A 20491-nucleotide genomic window follows, 5' to 3' on the forward strand; every position below is an offset into this window, starting at 1 on the left:
GGACACTTTTCATGTTCAGTTTTTACCTTGAACGTTTGAAGTCCATTCCACCCAGCCTTGGGTCGATGACCAGTGGAACTGTAAACATCGGATAATTATAAACTAGAGACGTGAAAAGGATACATTGCATCTCCTATTGTAACGTAGCGACTGCGAGTTTAGTGGTCGTTATAGTATCGCTTAGCGCTACAGGTTGCTATACGGTAGGTCGCTATACTATAGGTCGCTATAGTGTACACTGATCGACATAGTTGTAACTGCAGACCGAAGTTTGATAATGTGATATCGATCCACGTATTCCACTAGTTGGTCGATTGGGCTAGAATGGCGTGGCAGTTAAAGCGGAATGTGTGCAATACAAAACCGGTATACCACTGCCTTTTCTGTCACGAAGCTTCTCGCATTGAAATCACCAGCTGTGACCACAGGGGTAGTGTTATCGCAGCTTACCCACGCAAACGAGTAGCTATGGGCCTTTTGACATCAAAATCAGCTGCACTCCGCGGTATTACACGATAGATACTACGATCTTGTCCTCAGTCTGTACAGCGCGCACGTCCCCGCACGGAGTAAATTCCCGTCCCGGGAGTATAGGACGTCCGTCGCACGCGCGTCCTGTTCTTTTTGTATACCACAACACCACACGCCTGTCACAAACAATTCCGTTGTAACCGGAGTATTTATGCACCACATGTGGTAACGTTTTGCCAAAAAACAACGCAGGTAACTCCCTCAAAACGATGTATTCGTGCCGCTATGCCACCGTACTCTCGGTCACGATGAGCGATGGGGTTAGCGGCGCGGTGCCTTATGTTGTTTACATTCGCCTAGGACCCGCCATTGTGCTTAGTAAGTTAGCTGCTGTAGGGGATTCCTTAACAGACATCGTTTGCACCAAGCACGGAACGCTGACAGCTCTCGAAATCTGTTGATGGATGATGCACAACGGACGAAAAATGCCATGTTTTTGCGAGAGGAGCCTCTGAACCTTTTGATCATGGACACACAAATTCTATAGCACTCTAACCATATACAGCTGCGCTCTAACATAGGCTCACTCGAGCATGACTGCTGCGGCTGCCTATGCAGTATGCGCGCGCGCTTAGTACGTACGCCATCTCTCGCGTTTACTTTGAAAATGTTTTAACTGCACTGATAAGCCAAAAGGAAGATTTACTCGAAGTCGTCATATAACAGCGCTTGAACCGTGGCATAGCGAGAAAGCCTACTGGATACGTTCAGAAGCATAACCTGGTGTCTTTTTATGTTCAACGGCGATATACCAGATACATTTTTTGTTACCAGTGTCATATTTGTATTTTTGAAAGAAACACCCTTATGCTTCACCGTATCGTTTCACCATTAGCATGTCAATCGCTATGGGGGAAGACGTGTGGGATGGACATTCCGGTTCTCACTTCTTTGCTAGTTCGCATATCCCGTAAGCGCTGTGGGCACGAGTGGTATATGTGAATTCTCAGCATCGCAATAAGCAGCTTTAAACAAGCTTTTTATGTAGCCGGGGAACGATATTATAGAGGCGCTACAAAACTTTTTGAAACCCTCGCATTACGGACGTGTCAACCAACGCGCTAGGGGCAGTCGGGTCCCTTTTCTGTCTCCTTTATAGTTTTCTCTCTCAGTCCGTAACTCTTTCTCGTGTAGCCTGCTTTAGCGATGTACAAGAATACTGCGTTCAAACCTCCTTTGTCATGTCACATCTTCCACGCAAGGGCATGGAAGGATAACCGGCTTCTTTTTCTCGGCGCGTTTTGGCAGTAGGTAAAGATGGGTAGACGAGAGATCTCTCCTTTGTTGTGTGGTGGCACCCGCCCCTGCCCTTCCCTTCTTCTGACGTGGCCGTCAAGATGGCGCTTGGTTATGCCCTGGCGCGCGACATCCGCCACCAGACTTTGACCAAGGGCACTGAGCTCTGTCCAAAGAGTAAACATCGGCATTTGTTCAGTAACAAATAAAACAGCTACGTTGGCTTTTGTCGTTTTTCTAATACTATGAAACGTAGCATTAGGCTTACCTTAAACATTCCTGTGCGGCAACTCTGAAAACGCCATTTTCCGCGCTGCCGATGGGTCGGTCGTGCCTGTGCCTCGCTTGCAGATGATAGCTAGTGGGTTTAAGTGTTAGGGCGCGCCTAGTATAGCAGATTTAGCCTCTGGATGTCAAGCAATGAATACCCCCTGCCCGAGCAGGTGCTTTCGGCGTATGTTTTGAGCTTCATAACACGTTGGTTCTGACCACATGCATGTGTCAAGCGTTTAGCGTTCTAACGCTTATCACATGCCGTGCGGTGCTATATGGTATATTTCGCGGCGAAGTGTACTCGCTGCCCCTGGGATCAGCGGCCTATTGAAGGGCATTGAGGGAATTACAAAAAGGCATATAGACAAACTGGCTGCATAGGATGTTTAACGCCTGCAGGAGAGAATAAGCGCGCTTCGGATATTTCGGAAATGTAGCGCACCTGTTTAACTCAACAGGCGCCTTGTTGCAATACCAAACCTTCGTTCCAGGCATGTTTTTATTGCGAATCCAACTATACCATTTCAGTTTCGCCGTGCTTCAAGCGGTGCGTGCGGGCCTAGTTACACAAGCCGTAGAGATAGACCTCTCTGCTACTTGCAAAGCACTAATGCAATTGCAAGTGCGCAACCAACGCAAGTAAATGATGCTATGGAACGTCACATCCCCGGTTTGTACAAAGCGGCTGATCCAACATGACTACAGCGCTTTTTAAAAAGCGGTTTCAGAGCATACAAGTTTTGAGTGCATCTATCACGCGCCTTTGCTTCTCGTGTAATCGGGCCGTGTTGACGAAGTGATCAAACGTTCCTTCACATAACTTTCCGTTACAAAAACATCTTAATAACAGTACGGTAAAAGAGACCGCGCTGCTAAGGTCAGCGCCCAAAAAATTACGGCTCGCTCTGTGAGCATGTCATTTTAAGGACCAACCACATGGACGCGTGGACTCGTGGACTCGACGAACAAGCGAATCGACGGAGCTTAGCGTAGGCGACATAGAATTGCATACTCTTGCGTTCAGAAAATAGATTGGTACGTGTCTCTTTCGGAGTATTCATTACGAACTTAATATCCTCGTACTGCCCCTGCGCGCCACGCGTGCTAAAACCAGTTCCGAACGGCCGTATCCAAGTGACCCGCTAGCCGACCTGCAGAGTAGGCAGGGAGAGCGAGACAGGGCGAGGCAGGCGAGCGAGGCAGGGAGAGCGAGAAGGGGTTGTCATGTTAAGACAAGAAAACTGCTGGCTATATCGTTCATCGCTTGGATGCAACTTGATGGTCACACATGGTAAAGGCAAGCTGTGGCGTGTCCAGCGGAATTGGGCCTCGTTGGTACAGTGGTTGGCGCTTAAAATCCGCTGTTGTGGAATTTATCGCCCTCAACAACGTTTTGCGCAAAAGTAGCACTTCTACGCGCGCATAAATAGATGCGGGAGTTTGCCGTTAGCTACGCGTAGCAAGGGACGGGCCATTAGGTTACAGCAGAGCACGCGTTTAGGATTGACGCATACACAAGTGAGGTGATCCGCTGATATAATGTTAGGATGCGGAATGTCCACTGTTCACAAAATGCGTGGTATATTTTCGCATAATTTCGAACATAGGGTATATGAATAACGTTGTTCTGGTGTCAAGGTTAGCTTAATTTTCGCTGCCATCCTGTCTGCACCGTAGAAACTGGATCAAAATAAGCAGAGTTCCATAATAACCTTGAGTAAATTGCTCCTATAGATAACGAAATCGCGAAACCATCAAACACGTTATGAAGCCGTTGTGGCGACATCGTTCGAAATTCTTATGTCGGCGCTAAAACCACTGAGCTTGCCCTCTTCGTCGAAGTTTTGTAAATGGAAACTTGATGCCTTTCTAATATAGTGAGACAGCAAAATACGGTTTAAGCTACTCAGTGAATGCACAAGTGTGAACTTAACAAATTCGGTCCGTTGGCCTTAAAACGACATTGACCTTGACACAACTTGCTAGTCGACCACTCGGCCACTTTGACATTCATTCGTTTTCCAACTTGACATTCGGCATTATAACCAATCCATCTTAACGGGGGAGGGGGGGGGGGGTGACTGCCATTCTTTTATTTTGGCGGTTTGAACGTTGCAGAGATGCGTGTCGGCAATATCCATGAGGGCCATCGGGAATGAGCGTTTCAAAAGCAGCAGTATTCACATACAATTAATTAAAAGTGATACACGTACATGTTTTCCTCGCTATGCATGAGCGGGAAGTTTCGCTCAACTATATATTTATGATGTTTCAAGTTTAAAGTTGATGCATTGCATTTCTAATTCGACTGTATCAACCACGCGAAAATTAATTCTCCCAAATAGGTCAGTGGACAAGCTTGAGATTACATGCACCGTAGCTTGTAAGTGCGGCGTAGTTGCGCATTTGGGGGGCCATAGAGGATATATGCGTGTTCTGGCGTATAACAACTTACCAGGTTTATGTTTTTCGACTGGGATAGCTTCTGCTAATAATATGTTGGGCGTGTATGTGCAGACTCCGCTGCAAATGCCTTCAAGAGACTATGGTCCTCTGCCGCCATTACCACGTAATGCGCCTCTTCTCTCCCCGCGCAGCTCTCACGCTTTCTCCCTCTTTTCTCGCTCCTCCCCCGATAAACACGGTGGAGATTTGCTCAAGTCAATTCAAGTTTGACGCATTCATTTGCTCTCCCGCCATCAAGTGGAACCTTTCGTTGCCTAAAGGAAGAAGAAAACGTGGCGTAAACTAGATGTGGACGAAGACAAGGTAAGAGAGATAGATGCAGGCGCAAACTTCCAACTTTTTGTTCAAAGGAAACCACACCAATTTATACATGACTTATCTAAACAGAAACAAACAAAAAAAACACAACAATATCAACCTGTAGTGCACGCACGCTCATTAGGACCTTCTTGATTCCTCTTGAGGCTGGAGTTTTTTTTTAAATAACAGGGAGGTTTATAGGTACAACATTGCACCAGTTGCACGCAGAAAGCCAAGAAGAGATCGGTAGTGCGGTCCCCATATCCAACGCTTAAGATCGGGCGGTCTCCAGGATGGAGGCCTGTGCCTTTCAGCAGTGTTGTACTTGTTTAATCTAGCCATTGTCACCACCCTCTGCACTTGTTACCATGATTATACCATGTTGATATTTTTGTTGTTGTTTTTTGTTTCTCTTTAGTCAAGTCCTGTATAAATTCGTGTGGTTTCCTTTAAATAAACAGTTGGAAGTTGGCGCCTGTATACGTCTTACCTTGTCTTCATCCACGTCTAGTTTTCACCACGTTTTCTTCTTTGTTTACGTATGTACGAACTAGCTCAGCAACAAGTTTTGTTAAGTGGTCTTTCGTTGCTGATCGACTTAGAATGCCGCCATGAGGTATATGCGCCGGCGGGAGCTCTTTCTGTATTATGGGGTCAAAATATTGCTTTCAATGCGTATTTGCTATGTTAAATGTCAAGCGCACATCTATTTCCTATAAGGGAACACTCCCTATTACCAGTTATATATAAATGGCTTGCTTATAAGTATGCCTAATGTTTTGTTTTTGCTCAACAATGTTGAGCAGTATCAGGTACGGTACCGCATTTAGCGGTTTGGAAAAGTTTTCCCTGCGTAATCTTCTTGTTATACAATTGTTTTATCTTTTTTCCCGGGTGGCTCATGGATGGGCAGACAGGCAGACAGAAAAACTTCACAGAGAGACCAAAACTTTTGTTTTTAACTAGCTCAAAGAAGACTATCGTATTTAAGAGTTGCATTTATTTTCGCATATGAACTCTTTCCCTGTAACCAATAACGAAGCAGCGAGCATCGTTTCACTCAGATCGTAATGACCTGCTTTCTAGCCTTTAATAAGCGTACGGCTGTGCGAACCATCGCAAAAACACCGCTGATGACACAACAACAGATGCACTGCCTAACATCCTGTATACCCGCTATGTTTGCTTCTTTTTATCTCTGTGTATCGCATTGTTGGCTTTACTTTTATCGCGATTGGCCCATCCAGTGAGATGCGTTTTCTTTGCTGAAATATTTGTTAGCCTCTGCCTTAATGTTGTCTGCTGGTCGCAGGTTCTTTTTCTCTATTGTACGTCCGTTGTACATCTCGCGATGTGTGATACGCAGCGCCTGCTCTGTTCGTTAATGTTCGCTGCAGAGTACCAAGCTCGGTACACTGATGGATGTGGACAACTGTTTCTGATCTCTCACTGCCTTATATATTATTTCACTTGGTCCTGCAACCACATGGAACTCCGGGGTCCTATCTATATTCATAACGGCCCGCGGGACCCTGCATTGACTTTGGTTGCAATCGTATTCAGCTACTTTAAGAATGTAAGAGCGCCCAACAAGTTTTCCCTCAGCCCGGAAAAGGTCCCGCGCACGTAATTAGTGTACACAGCTTCACTTGTAGGCCGTCGCCACAGAACACTATTCAGTTTATCGCGCCACTGAATACGTAGTTTTCGACTCACGAGCTCCAGAACTCGCGAGAGCGCGTGTTTGCGTGCAGGCTTTGTAAGAGGCTGAAAAGAGCTGCTTGCACTAGCAGAGGGGCCGGAACGTAATGAAAAGAAATTTTACGCCTAGATTTGGCTTCGTGATCAATCGAGGTCATCAATGTGGTGCAGGGTGTGACTACGTTTCGTTTACTAGTACCATGGCATTTTAATTAGTCCGCGTTGCCTAACCCCACTTGGTCCTGTGCTAATTGGTACATATTAAGTACAAACGCTAATGCCGAACAGAGAGACTACACAGACAAATAAGGAAACTACTTTAGAGCTACACTGTAGAAAATTCCCTATTGTTACGGACAAAGCCAACGTGAAAAAACGTAAGCTGCTTTCGTATTTGAGAAAACGTAGGGAGTGTCCATAAGAAAACGTAAACAGCTTCCGTATTTTAGATAACGAAGGGAATTTCCGTAATTCGACAAAACGAGTGAGGAAAACAAAATTGAATCTGGCTTAACTGAGAGAAGTTATGTTAGCGGAACGTAATTGCGTCCCCTGCAGTCGTGATGGAGACCTCCTAAATGTATTGTCACGTAGCCAAAAACGACTTAATTGTCTTGAAGGCAAAACGGTTTATTGGAGCGAACTTGTGCCCCCCTAACAACTCAATGAATAGACAGATGGCGAATGCTATGCTTGCTTTCGGCATTGCCTGAATCACGGTAATGAAGTTTCGCTTGCGTGGAATACCGAGGAATGCATGTTTACAATTACGATAAAAATCGTGATTAGAGATGCCTGCACAGACAGGATCTCTCCGTGTCATTAACCCTAAGTTACTCCCTCTAAGGGTTGCTCGAAGGATGCGTATTGAAGCGAAGCTGTGAGCCTCTAATTCATGTCGTCTGCAGGCTGCCCACAACGCACTGTAGGAAAGCCCTCTTTATCTGACGGCGATGATGATCGTGGGTGAAGTGAAAAATAATTGAACCTGGATGCTTCGTGTTATGAAGCCGACGTCTATCCGGTCGTGCCGTTCCGGTGCGGTCGAAGCCGTTTGGATTTGGAAAGGTGTACATGGACGTGAAAAATCAGACAGAAAATGCACCCCTCCTTGTAACGGCGACAAAGGCTGAAAGCTGGGGAACCCGTGGAGAGCTCGTATCAGTAAAGCACTAGCGCACAATCGCAGTGCAGTAGACCGTCCCGATGACACACAGGTGCTCGCTTCTGGATTTGTTCGTTCGGTGTTGGACTTGATTTTCGAAAGCTTCGGGTTGCCCCGTCGTTGTCGTTTTGACAGAGGGGCAGTTAACTTTTTTTTCGCTGGAAATGAGGCGCGGCCGTGTAGTGCTGTAGAAAGGGATTGACGAAAGCCTACCGTGCACCACACCTGGATATCTGCATATTACGAATACGCCCTGGTTCACGGCATAAATAGCTACTGTTGCCACAATTGTGTGTAAAGCCCTAAAGCTTGACTTCGGGCTAGTTGGGTACACGTGACCCCTTAGGAAAGTATTCGAGGTAGTGTACGAGTCTATGGGCACGACATAGTGTACGAGATGTATAGTGTACGATATGCCACTTTCGTGCGGGTGGGTTTATGTGGGCCAGAGTGGCAGGTGCGTCAATGACCGTCTTCGTGAGCACGCATATAACATGCGCACAGGAAAAGGTAGCAGTCTTGCCTTACACTGCAAGAATGGCAAAGTTTGCTACCCCAAGCTCAACAAATACCGCATCTTAAAACGGTGTCGTGACGCCCGATCCCACGACATATTTGGGGCTTCAGTCATAAACATTTAGGGGGAGGGATGCGTGAGTTCCCCTTCCGTGTCACTCTGAGCGCGAGATTGCGTATCTGGCGGGATAAATGTTTTTTTTTTGTATTTTATCACCTTTTTTGCCAACGCCGCATTTTAAGCTCTTTGTTTATCTCGCTTTTATTTCTTGCACTGGCGTATGATTACGTTGTTTCCTTCTTCTATTTATTGCCAACTCTAATAAAATTTCACCGGTTTCTCGTCAGCGCTCGTGTCTGTATGCCCTCTCTCTGTCCGAGTTTTTGGCGCTCTTTCCTAAGGTGTCATGTGTCTAAAGCCATTCCTAGCATCCAAAATATACGAACATTTTTTGCTTGCAGGTACCTATCGAGAGGTATGTTTGGCTGTTTCGCAATTACATATAACCCAGTTTTACCCTGGACGAACGAAAGAGTTCAGAAATGAATTTTCGCAGGTGTACGAAATGCTAGTTGCTTCAAGATACAGATGTTCAAAATGAAAAGTGTGTTAAAAAAAGTTTCAGGCATAGAAAAAAACAGAAGCAATGAAAAGCACCAATGTAAGAGGGAAAGTGTTTCCGGTGGCGAAATTCTTCGCTATCAGTTTTTATTTTTTATAAGCAAGACCGCTTAGCATTTCTCAACACTTAAAAGCACAATACTGTCAAGAATGTGCGACCTTTAATGTTATGAATACGTACGCTTTATAATAAAACACTCTTTAAAAGATACCAACAAACCCCAAATAGGATGAACTTGCATTCTTAATTTGTGTTCGGCTACATGAATTACGACTAGAAGCAAGTAATCAAAATGTTAGTACAACATAGCAATAAAGCGTATTGTCATAATTCCTAATCGGAAGCCTGCTACGACGCATCACGCACAGAATTCTTCTGTTGTTTGTTTTTCTTTTTTTTTCTTCAAAATTTCAAGCAAATTTAGCATCACTTCATTTACGTCTGGCAGATAGCCCCAATATACGTGAGTGCTGCGGGTGGAATACAAGTAATTGCAGTTTTCTTTTTTTTTCTTTTTTGAACGCTGCAAACCAAACCAACTACGTTGAATTATGTGCATGAAACTGATGTTACGTGTGAAGTAGGAATACTGAAAACGGCACGTTCCGGGGACGGCAGCTTCAATTCTGTTTAGGACGTGAGTTCAGGGGAGACGTTCAGAACGTGACACAATTTACTTGCGCTGATTATACAGCTGAATCGCAAAAATAGCGGCAATACACATACATCAACATGTTTTAATTACATAATATAATTACAAAGTTATAATTCCGGGGGGGGGGGGGGTGCTGTCGGGAGTGTGTATTCCTGACACTCGAAAGAAAGTACGAAAAAGAAAAATTGCGTCAAGAGCGACGTTGTTAACACATGCATTTGTTTTAGATAAGGCTTCTGATATTGTGCATGGGAAATTTACGGTTGTTTCTTTGCTGTCATTTCTATTTGTGTGTGGGGTAAAGAAGTTGTTGCAACCTTGTATGTGGCTAGGTGCTAAAGAAACGTGTGGTGAAAGAAACTTTCTTTTGTGCTGCTTGTAATAAGTTGCATATTTCTAGTCTCCATAGTGTTGGTTTGCCGACGGAATAAGAGCGCGCAGTGTTTACGCGTGCATGAAATATCAAAACTTGGAAGCCATATGTATGTTAAGCTGGTTGCTTGAAAGAAATGACGCTGCGGCAATACAGATCAGTTTCTGAGCGCCATAATAGTGTGTTTTTAAAATCATGGGAAGTTCTCATGTACCATTTCTACTATATACGCATACCAAGCGGAAGTTCAATAAAATAAACACAAGGACAATGTTTCTCCTTAATAGGTCTTCAGTGGCGTCTGTTGCCTACGAGAAACAATTAGTTAAAAACTGTAACTTTTCTTCCTTTCATAATATTTAAATAGTTTGAAAGGTACCACGGTCGCCCACTTTCGCAAACAGCAAGCGATGCCTTGGTAGAAGTTTATTCAAACATAAAGAAAGAATCATTACAATTTACTTTGCAAAGCTATCTGTATCCTATTATTCAAACCACTATTAAAGTTGTGATCAGGATAACACACAGATCACGTTGCATAAACTGGCCGTATAGCGCAAATATACCGTTCTTAAGACAGCAGCACGGGCAGGTTGTGTATTTTTTTTTATTTTTGTGCCCATATCAGTTTTTTTTCCGCTTGCCAAAAATATTGCAGAGTGAAATTTTATTGCTATTAAGGCCTCTTCACCACGGCCATTCCACTCGGAGTTCTTCGAAACGGCTTACCTAAAAAACTACAGCAGCCCAAGGCCCTGAATACGGTGCTTTAAAATTAGACAAATTGGGCGACGAAAATGGACAAGTGCTGTCGCCCGAGACAGAGTATCCTCCGTGACCAATCGTTTCATGAGGAATAGACATTCAAGCATATTTCCATAGTGACACGGTCCATCAGCGAAAAAGCATCGCCATTCAGGAATGCCTGGTAACGTTCGCAACGGATTCAATGAACCGTGGCCAGATTCTGTTCATGCCTTGTCGCTAGCTCTTCTCTCCCGCCGATACTGGTTATGCAAGGAGTGTCAACCATGCCGGTGCAACAAGCACAGAGTGGAGCCGATCACGGCAGCCGGCGTTGAGAGCTGCTTCCGGCGGCATGTATGTGAGGGCCGAAAGAAAGCGGGCTTGGATAAAGCGTTGCACCCGATTTACAACTCTGTAAGGAAATCGCCTGATATGTGCTGCAATTAGTACTGGGCATTTCTGTTGCCAGCAGCGACCGCGCGAGCGTAGCTTTCTCACACTTAGCTTCGACCACGAGATTTTTTACTGTGTTTTGTAACAGTTAATACTTCCTTCATCTGCTTTTCTCGAGCATTGCTACGGCGGATAAGGCATTTTTAATCTGTAGAGGAGACAGATCGGGACAGGAACATTCTATTCCACGCAAAGGTGTACCGCATTTTGCAACAATTTGAACCTGCAACTAAAGTTCCAAAGGCTAGCGCCGTAGCCTGAATAAATGCGAATGGCCACATTACTGCATGCACGGTAGCTGGAAGAACTCCACCCTTAGCAGTTCCTAAGAAATCTCAGTCACGTAATCGCGTGCATATTTTTTTGCTCCTTAATGATTTAGCGCGTATCCAAGCATACGGTTAGGCTTCTCCAGCAGCAATAAGTTTTCGACATCATGCGGCCCAGTCTAAAATCACAACAGGAATACCGCAAAAATCTAACAAGAGTTTCTGTAGTATAACAAAAACTTTGTTGTGACAACATAAGTGCTGTTATTACGATAAGGCCATCTGTTGTTACGACACATATTTCTGTCGTAACGACAGTCATTTTTCTTAACGACAAACATTCCTGTAGTCGCAACGGAATTGTGTGTTACGGTACTCTTTACAATGAGCAATAGCATTCTAACCATGTGAAGCTATTCATGCAACATCAGGATCACGACAAGACAGGAAATTGGCTCGGTGGAAAATCAAAATCAGGACAAGAATACGACACACCAGAATCGCGACACGACAAGAATACCATAACACGAAAGTACGAGAAACTAAAGAAATTTTATTGTCGTCATTTTCGACTAGATGTCGAAATGAATTTTCTTATCGTGGTACGGTCGAGGGCTTCCGTACGCAGTCGTGACTGATTTATAAGATGTCTGTGATAAGTGGTGAAAATTGGTTCATATTGTAATCTACAAATAATGGGTAATTAGACCAATTACTACGCTGAGTGCGTCTGTTTCTCCACACAGTGAAAAACCTTCCCGCTGGCCTCCGATCCGCCCCGCCTACATTTACTAGCGGAGAAAAACACCACACTTTGCGTATGCATTGCTCCTGTTTACCTGCACCTCCCAAAAAAGTGTAAGACAGGTGTTTAGGTACTGCGTGAACAGCATAACCTTTTTCCGCTCAGGTCGGGGTTATTGCAGTTACTCCTAACTTTGTGCGGCAACTAATACATTAGAATAAACATCCTCAACGCTTTAGGTTCGTCGACACCAATCTCACACTGCGTGGCTGGGCACAGTCTGAGAGGAAAAAGCGGGGTGCGGTGCTATGCGCGTGTACACGCTTATCAGCCTACACAGAAATTCCGGGTAGACCGCTATAAGCACACGTGTTAAACGTGACACCCTCAAATACCTTTGCTAAGGTAACCGACCCGGCCACAGTTCGTGGAAGTCCGGACAGCACAGGTGGTCACGGCAAAATTGAGCGGCAAGTGCCCGTGCTCTTTCCATGGCGCATCGTATTGGTATTTCGGAGTGCACAGATTTCAATCAAGGCAGTGTATGTTCGCTATTCGGCTCTTTTCAATTAAGCGAAATTTCACGAGCGGGGCCCACAGAAACTGTTTTTAATCTTACGCCCTGTTCTACGTCAATCACCCGGCTCCGATGGACAACCTTCATTCAGCCTCTTATATCACATATATCTTAGGCATGCGAGCAAGCCACTTAAGCGCCGAAGCTGCCCTGGGGTATTTTATATTTCATTGAAAAAATATCCTCTAAAAACGCGTTTTTATGCTTTGTATGATGCATACGTCCACCGTAAGGAAGCGAAGCGGGAGCTTGTGGGAAGGTCGCAACTTCAACATGCGAGATGGAGCCATTAGTTAGCAAATAAAAACGTGGCGCGAACCTGCCGATCTCGCTTCTGGAAGCTGGACGAACGCTTTTCAAAGACCGTTTCTGATCGGCATTTTCAGTCATTCGGGTTACACAAAGTCAGCTAGGAGCGAACTTTTCCAGGTACGCGTTCACGGCGGAGTCAATGGGTGAGAAAATTCTGCCTTGCGATAGACGCCGGCAGAAATACCCTTCATTCTGACAGCTATTTTTGTGTCTTCCTCAGGAACAGCTCCGAGCACTAAGGCGTTTCAATGCTTGCAAGACTTTCACAACCTTCAATAAAACGGGCTGTTGGGCTAGTTGGTACATTCTTAATGGGAGGCTCAGCGCAAAGAAGGCGAGGACGGTGGCAGACGAGGCAGGTGCTGCCTCTGTCTCGTCTGCCACCCTCCTCGTCTTCATTCCGCTAGGCCTCCCACTAAGTTTACAAACCTGCATACGGCTTTCAGAGCCTGTCCCCCTAAGAACACTTGCTGTGACGGCTTGTAGTGGAACAGTTAATCATTGCTACAAAAGGTACCCAGCGAGTCGGTAATCAACCGTCAACGATAGTGTCGTCGAAATGCTTGAGAATTCGTATATTAGCGTATTTTGGGTACCATGAGTTTACACTACACAACATTGTAAACTTCAGACGCATACGGCCAGCAAGAACTCGGTTGAGGAAGCTTTACCGGGCTGATATGTCGGGTAAATGGCGTTACTTGTGTTACATATACTCAGCTGTCGGCTCCATAGAACACGCAGTGACCGGGGCGTTCATGCGTAACAGGTTGTTGCTGGTATTTCTTTTTGAATAGTCCATGTTACACGTAAGTGCTCTTCTCAGTCTTTGTTTAAGCGTAGACACGTGTTGGCTTCTCCGCGGCTTGTGAAGAGCTCCCCTGCGTTCGTGTTTCCGACAGCACGACTCAACAAGGATGATTTGTTCGTCCCGGTGTGTCTGGAACGCTCCCAATGCATTTATTTTGTGGTTTGGTGACGGGGCTTCCGGCCATACCGGGAATACCCAAGGTTCCTTTCGTGGTTCGAAGAATGCTATGAATCTTGTTATGTTCAAAAGTACGCGTAAGTAACAAATATTTCGTATAGTTAAGAAGAGCTGCGTTTGCAATGTTTCTGTGACTGTTACAAAATACTAGGGGATACATAAGTGAGGGCAATGTCGCCCGTGGTGACGTCGATAGGTGATTGTGTGATGATCAGTAATATCGTGCTGTCTGCAATCTTTTTGTCTGAAATTTCAGGCGTAGTCAGGAGAGTATGCCTTGAGCACATTCTGATTGGGAGCGGCGGTGTGCAGTCTGCATGCTATTGAACATGCTTGTAAAAGCGTGGTAGAAAGGAAAGCTGGAAGTTGGAGTTCTTTTCTTTCTTCTCAAAGTCCTTTTACAGAACGACAGGTAGGGTACCTTTATGTTCGTCTGCTGGATTTCCGGGGCATGTCATGCGGCAGCGAACGCAGCACAGAGAAGAGCGCGGTGTGACAACTTGTGGCTTCTGTGTGAGGTGCAGCCTGACGTGAGGCTAATCGTCATTCTGTGAGGCGTAACGTCGTCAGTCACTAGCAGCAGCTTCACGCACTCTGACTTTGACTTTGCTTGGCATGATGTGTTTAACGGAACTTCCAGTGCCGCAGCGGCAGGGTGACGCAGGTTCGCGCCAACCTAACTCTTCTCCAAACATTAAGCTTTGAAGTCCAGGTTCGACAACCGGTGCCCGGAGCTTGACGTACACCGTCGTTAGGGTTGGCGTTAGAGCTGAGAAATGTTAAGTTTAAAGGTCATGGGCAAATTACAATGGCGTCATAGTAGCGGAGAGAAGAGAAAGAAGCAAAATTAAATTACCGCTGATGTTTACGTAAAAGGGCATGTGATTGTAGCAGCTGCCGTGCCCCAAGCTTCACACTCCCGCCGCTCCCTCAGAAGCTCAAAATTCCAACTATATTATCGAAGCATAACACAGCTGGCCCGAAGCTTGTCAGAGACTTGCTTTACATGTGCGGCATTTTGGATTCCAAAGCCCGCCGCCAACTTATGTTCACGAGGTGTTCGCGGGGGATTCTTACTCGAAACCCAGTTTAAGGGAATCGCCATGGAACAATTTAGAATTCCGACTGTGGATTGCGAGCCGTTTTAAACAAAGTTTGTTCGCCGTTCTTGTGAAGTTGGGATTACTAAGAACGTATAGCTGATGGCAAAATTATCTGGTCATGGAGAGTCGTACGTGTAAGAGTAAATGTACCATGGTGCTAGGACAATTTTCCGTATGGCTTTTCAAACCAGCTAGAAAGCAAAAGAAATTCTCTTGCACTGTGTAGTTAAACCATTTCGTGGTTAATTACTACTGCCTACTAAGCCAAGGCGACATTCTTAAGGCACGAGAACCTTAATTTTTGGTCGAGAGGCGCCGCAGGCTGCCATGACAACATTACAAGTTTGATTTCTTGATACTGCTGCTGCCATAAAGTCTGAAGTACGCCTTCGCGGATATTTCTTGCGCGCACTAAAATATAGAGCACCAGTTTCGACTTACCCTCACGGAACAAACAGCTGGGCAAAACAGAGTACGAAGAACGATTAACTTGCATTTGCACATTTGTTACAGCGTGTCCTCGTTTGCTAATTGAACGGCTGGTTATAATTTCGCAGAAAGAGCAATGCGGGATCCTTTTAAGATAGTTTTATTTTAATCGATGTGGTACGTGCAGTATAACCGCAAACTTTATTTAGAGGGCAGGAAGTGCCGAACGTGTTATTTTTTGTACTTTTTAGTTCTTTGAGGGTAAAAATGAGTTTGCATCACCTATTCTGTAATCTGCAAGATTCATTCGTTTCTTAATGGCACAGACGTGTGCATAGCGATAAGAAGAATTATTTGCAACTATAACCGAATCATATTACATAATCCAACCGAGATAATAAGCCATTACAGGGCTCGTTAAAACCTGGTATAGGTGACTATGGTCTTGCGGTAATTGGGATAATGTCACCTATTATTTTATATGTAATAAAGGCTAATGGCTCGTCTGGCATCGGAGAGCTATAACTGTCATGTGGTTAACGTTATCGCCGCTGTTGATGTCTCGTTTCAGCCGACCGCAACCATTGGTACAAGCTTGCCGCCCAGGGCATCGGGGAACGGGTGACTCGCAAGCCCATCATGAAACGTGCTCGAAACGTAGTTCTATTCCTGGGCGACGGCATGGGCATTCCCACGGTGACCGCGGCGCGCATCTACAAGGGCCAGAAACTGCGCAAGACGAGCGGTGAAGAGGAGCAGCTATCGTGGGACAAATTTCCGCACGTGTCCCTCTCCAAGACGTACGGCCTGGACGTGCAGACGTCGGACTCTGCGAACACGGCCACGGCGTACCTGTGCGGTGTTAAGGCGAACGTCGAGACCATGGGTGTCGACTCGCGAGTCAAGGTACTCCTCATTTCGCGTTTATCTTCGGTTTTCCCAGCTGCCTAAATTTTTAGCCAATGAAGTGCTTCTTAAGTACGAGTCGAGGTGCTGCAGTATTCATTGATTGCATCAAATTGAACGTCGTACTGTTCACATCTTAAACATGCAATAACTACATTAAGACAAGTGTGTGTTATCATAAGACAGTGTCCTATAAACATAAGACAGTGCCCTAACTTACGTATCAATTTTGCCTGTTCACCGATCTTGCGCCATTGGTTTATATTCCGATGGTAAGCACCTCTTCGGGTGCTATTGAAAATTTTCGACGAAACGTTCTTGCTTGCAAGATGCCGTTCACATTTCCCGGGAAACTGTTATGGTTGGGCGCGTTTTATGTACCGCACATCGGATGCATGTAATAAAAACACAACTGCACAATTGTCTATGGCTTAACAGCGTGCTCACCAAGCACAGCTCCAGCGTCATGGGAAGGTGTGCTTTTGCTCAGCTAAAGCAATGCTACGTACATCCGTTAATTAAACACTATAACGTTCATTTTCATAATTTTAGCAGTTTCCTTGCTACTATTCCAGCTCGTACAGATTCCAATTCGTACTATTTCGTATAGATTGCACCCACACATTCCAGCTGGTACTATTCCAGCTCGTACAGATACACTTTGGTTTTGGTCGACAATGTTCTTGCGATCAATATTTACGTGTACAGCGGCGATTTATGATAGAACGCTCCTGATTTTTTCTACAAGAATGTTTTGAGATATTCCGGGCGTTTTAACAGAAAATCATATGTTGGGTTATACTCCTTCGTATCTCAATAATTGGGATCTTTACTGTTCGAGTGAAATAAAGTGCGCTTCAAACATATTTAGTTTTCTTGATCGTGCACTGTGCAGCTTCGTATCTACACGAAGTGTAAACTGCTAGATGGTATATCTCCCTATTGCTTGTAGTAAGTCTTCAGCTTCCTAAGTAATTTGCTTTTCCTTGAATAAGTATCCAATCTGATGCCGTGGAACTGTCACTATTCCTAGGTCGCATATAATTCCTGGCACCGTATGTGCTGTCCCGCTTTGTAGATGTTTTTTTTTGACCATGTGAAGCAAGATGGAAAAACGAGCTCTTATTAGCAATGTGTGTTACATGTACCGCCCTGCAAATTTTATTTCAGTTTAATTCATTAATTTGTTTATTTTATCGGCTTTATTTCAATCGCAAATGTGGTCCTCGAAAAAGTGTGGTGGAAGCCTGGCCCATAAAATATTGCTAAATCCAGGTTCTAAGAAAACTAACCTCTTACGCGCCCCGTTTCCGTGCTCATGTGCGAAAAACTGCTGAAGATTACAGCCAAAGTTTACCTACGGTCTATTTCGACTGGTTCAAGAGGCGAGGAATGTTCCAAAATTTTTTATTGGCCGTGACACTAATTTGCTGAGGAACTCAAATAAAAGTTACATACTATTGGTTTTACTTCAGTCCTTCTGCCTCCTTTTTAAATTCACGTAGATTATAAGTATCAATTTAGGTGTTGGGTTACTTACAATCCTTTTAGGCAAAGGAACGTGGGAGGAATACTACATCAATTGTGCTCATATGGAAGCGGCCGACGCTTTTGCATTGGTCAATTTTGCGTACTTAAATTTCAGAAGCTGCGCTTCGTATTGCAATTATATGTACTGCAACGAAGGTTGCACCATGCTAATAACGTGACCGAGAAACTGAAAAGTGGGGACATTTATTTGAAACACAGGGTAGAGCTTTCGTTACTCCGACAGTTCCGATATTCATGCGTTTTTTTTTTTCGGCGTTGCCTACGCAGGCTGTAACAGGGAACGGCATTGCAGTTCTCGTCAGAACGTTAAGACCAAGCATCATTGAAAAGCCTCCGTTATGTTCACCCCAAACCTAACAACACTTCAAAACAGAAACACCACAGGAACTACCACAGGAAGCTTAGCACATTGACTTTTAATGTTCGTTCCTTTAATTTTGCGCAGAGTGGTCAGTGCCACAACGACTCCAGCACGTACCTGACGAGCATCATGCAGTGGGCGCAGGACGCCGGTATGTGGACGGGCATCGTGACCACGTCCAAGGTTACGCACGCCACTCCCGGAGGCAGCTACGCGCACACGGGCCACCGTGACTGGGAGAGTAAGGTGCCGGACGGCTGCAACGCCGAGGACATCGCCTTTCAGCTCATCAACAGGCAGCCTGGATCGAACTTCAAGGTACAGGGGCGACAAGGCCGAGGTGGCTAACAGGCGCAACTACTTTTTTCGAAAGAGGCAGTTCCAAAACTCTGGAAAGGGCAGTTTACATTCGCAGTCTAGTGCTCATTTCTGTAGTCCCGGGTTCGACAGAAGTCCGTCTGGTGAGGTTGTGAGTTCAGGCAATCTTTCATTCACTGACTTAAAGAAATGCACAGTTCTTGTCGTTTTTTTGACTGTTTGCAAAACAATTTTGCAAAACGTGTGCCGGGAAAATCAGAAGACGGAATGCATCTTGTAGCAACTGCTGATGGAAATTTTATTTATCATTTAAATCTAATATGAGTAAGCTGGAACACATAGCTTTACACGGTAAACGCCGCGCGGACGCTCGGCACGCGCATGTAAAAGGAAGGCGCCCCGTACCCCTTTCACAATGAGACGAGGCAACGGATCGTCGCTGTTTTGGGGCCTTCAACATGTGTTGTAGTGATATAACGCTGATAGAAAGAGCGTAGATCGAGCGGAGTGCACATTTTGCACACTTTTTCTGAACCCTCAATGCTTCTCGGACATTCTGTTTTGACACTCATTCAATTCGGTAACCATCTTTTCATTCTTGGTGATTTCGGCAAGAGGGGCGTATGGTAAAAATTGAACACTGGTTGATTAAATGGTTTTATTGCAAAATTACCACCCGCAAAGCTGACATTGCAGCGAAACGCCCGGCGTGAAAAAAAAAAAAAAACGGTTGTTTTAGGCTTTGCGCGCAGATGAGCTAGTTAACATATGTACCCGTCAATGTGTCGCTTAATATTGTAATTTCTATCCCGTAAAAGTTTTACGTTCGTGTGTGCAGTGGTTTTTCAAAATTAGAAATCGGCAACCTTACAATAACCCGCAAGAATAAAGTATCTGTTCAGTTAAGAACTTTTCCTACCACGCTCCCGCAAACACACGCGAAAGACTGCTCACCTGTTGGACATTGCGGCCACGTCAGTGGCATTGAGGCCACGTGCACTGGCACGCAAACTATACTAGACCGGAATGGAGGAGAGCTGGCCGTCCGGTTTCCTTTCTTCGAGTTCTATTTTTCTGCATTTGCGCGCCGTACACGAGAGCCGGCTCCGCCTCTGTTCTCCCTCGCCGTTAGCGCGTCGTTCGGTGTCGAGGTCACGCGCAATTGCGATGCCACGCTACGCGCTATCGCGTTCGAGTTCCGCGTGAGGCGGGCTATACTTGGTACGCGCAGGCCGTTTGAATGGCTCACCGTAGAGAAAGGAAGCCCAGCAAGTGAAAAGGTTACGCGTGCCAGTCTCTCCTTTAGTACCCTCTTCGTAAGGCGCATTCACTTTGTACAACCGGAATGCAGAGTAATGTTGCGTCTGCGAAACCTTCGTGCACTCACTTTTTTTGCTACACCAGGACTTGTAATCAAGGTCGGCGTGTGGACGGGTGCACACGTGATGCTTTGACGGGCCGTGCGTGCCAAAGGATGGGCGAACGTGCAATTCACGACGCCCGCCGGTAAAAGTTGTAAACACCGCTGGAGAGGAGAGTTTGTACTCGCTGTTTCTCCCTCGACGGCAACGCTGTGCTTTTCGTGGACGCCCAACTGTGACGTTGGGTATACGCAGGGTATACGGTATTGACTACACGTAACGAAACGTGAGTCTGAGCATTCGCGAACTTACGGTCTCTTCGCCAAGCCTTTGGCTGCCAGCTCCAAGATTGCTATATGTTGAGGCGCATTTCAGATGTCACCGCAAAGATGAAACACGTCTGGACACTTTGTTTACTCGTTTGGCCATGATTTAGAATTCCTCTGAAACGTGGGAAGAGACGCTGCAAGCCGCGTGTCAATGGCTTTTTCTCTGTGTTCCTGTGATTTGTTTGCATGAATGAATGTCAAAG

The 20491-nt window shown here is 45.4% G+C and overlaps 1 protein-coding gene across 1 annotated transcript in view; it reads left to right on the top strand.

Moving 5' to 3' along the window:
• LOC144172982 (alkaline phosphatase-like) overlaps positions 1-20491 on the top strand; it is a 71811-nt gene that overhangs the window by 24324 nt on the left and 26996 nt on the right. Inside the window, exons 2-3 of the mRNA XM_077701577.1 lie at positions 16034-16368; positions 18365-18598. Coding sequence (XP_077557703.1) covers positions 16034-16368; positions 18365-18598 — 569 coding nt within the window. The remainder of the gene's footprint in view (positions 1-16033; positions 16369-18364; positions 18599-20491) is intronic.

Source organism: Haemaphysalis longicornis, unplaced genomic scaffold, assembly GCF_048455015.1.
Source record: "Haemaphysalis longicornis isolate Haplotype H1 unplaced genomic scaffold, Haemaphysalis longicornis Haplotype H1 scaffold_28, whole genome shotgun sequence".
Lineage (NCBI taxonomy): Eukaryota > Metazoa > Arthropoda > Arachnida > Ixodida > Ixodidae > Haemaphysalis > Haemaphysalis longicornis.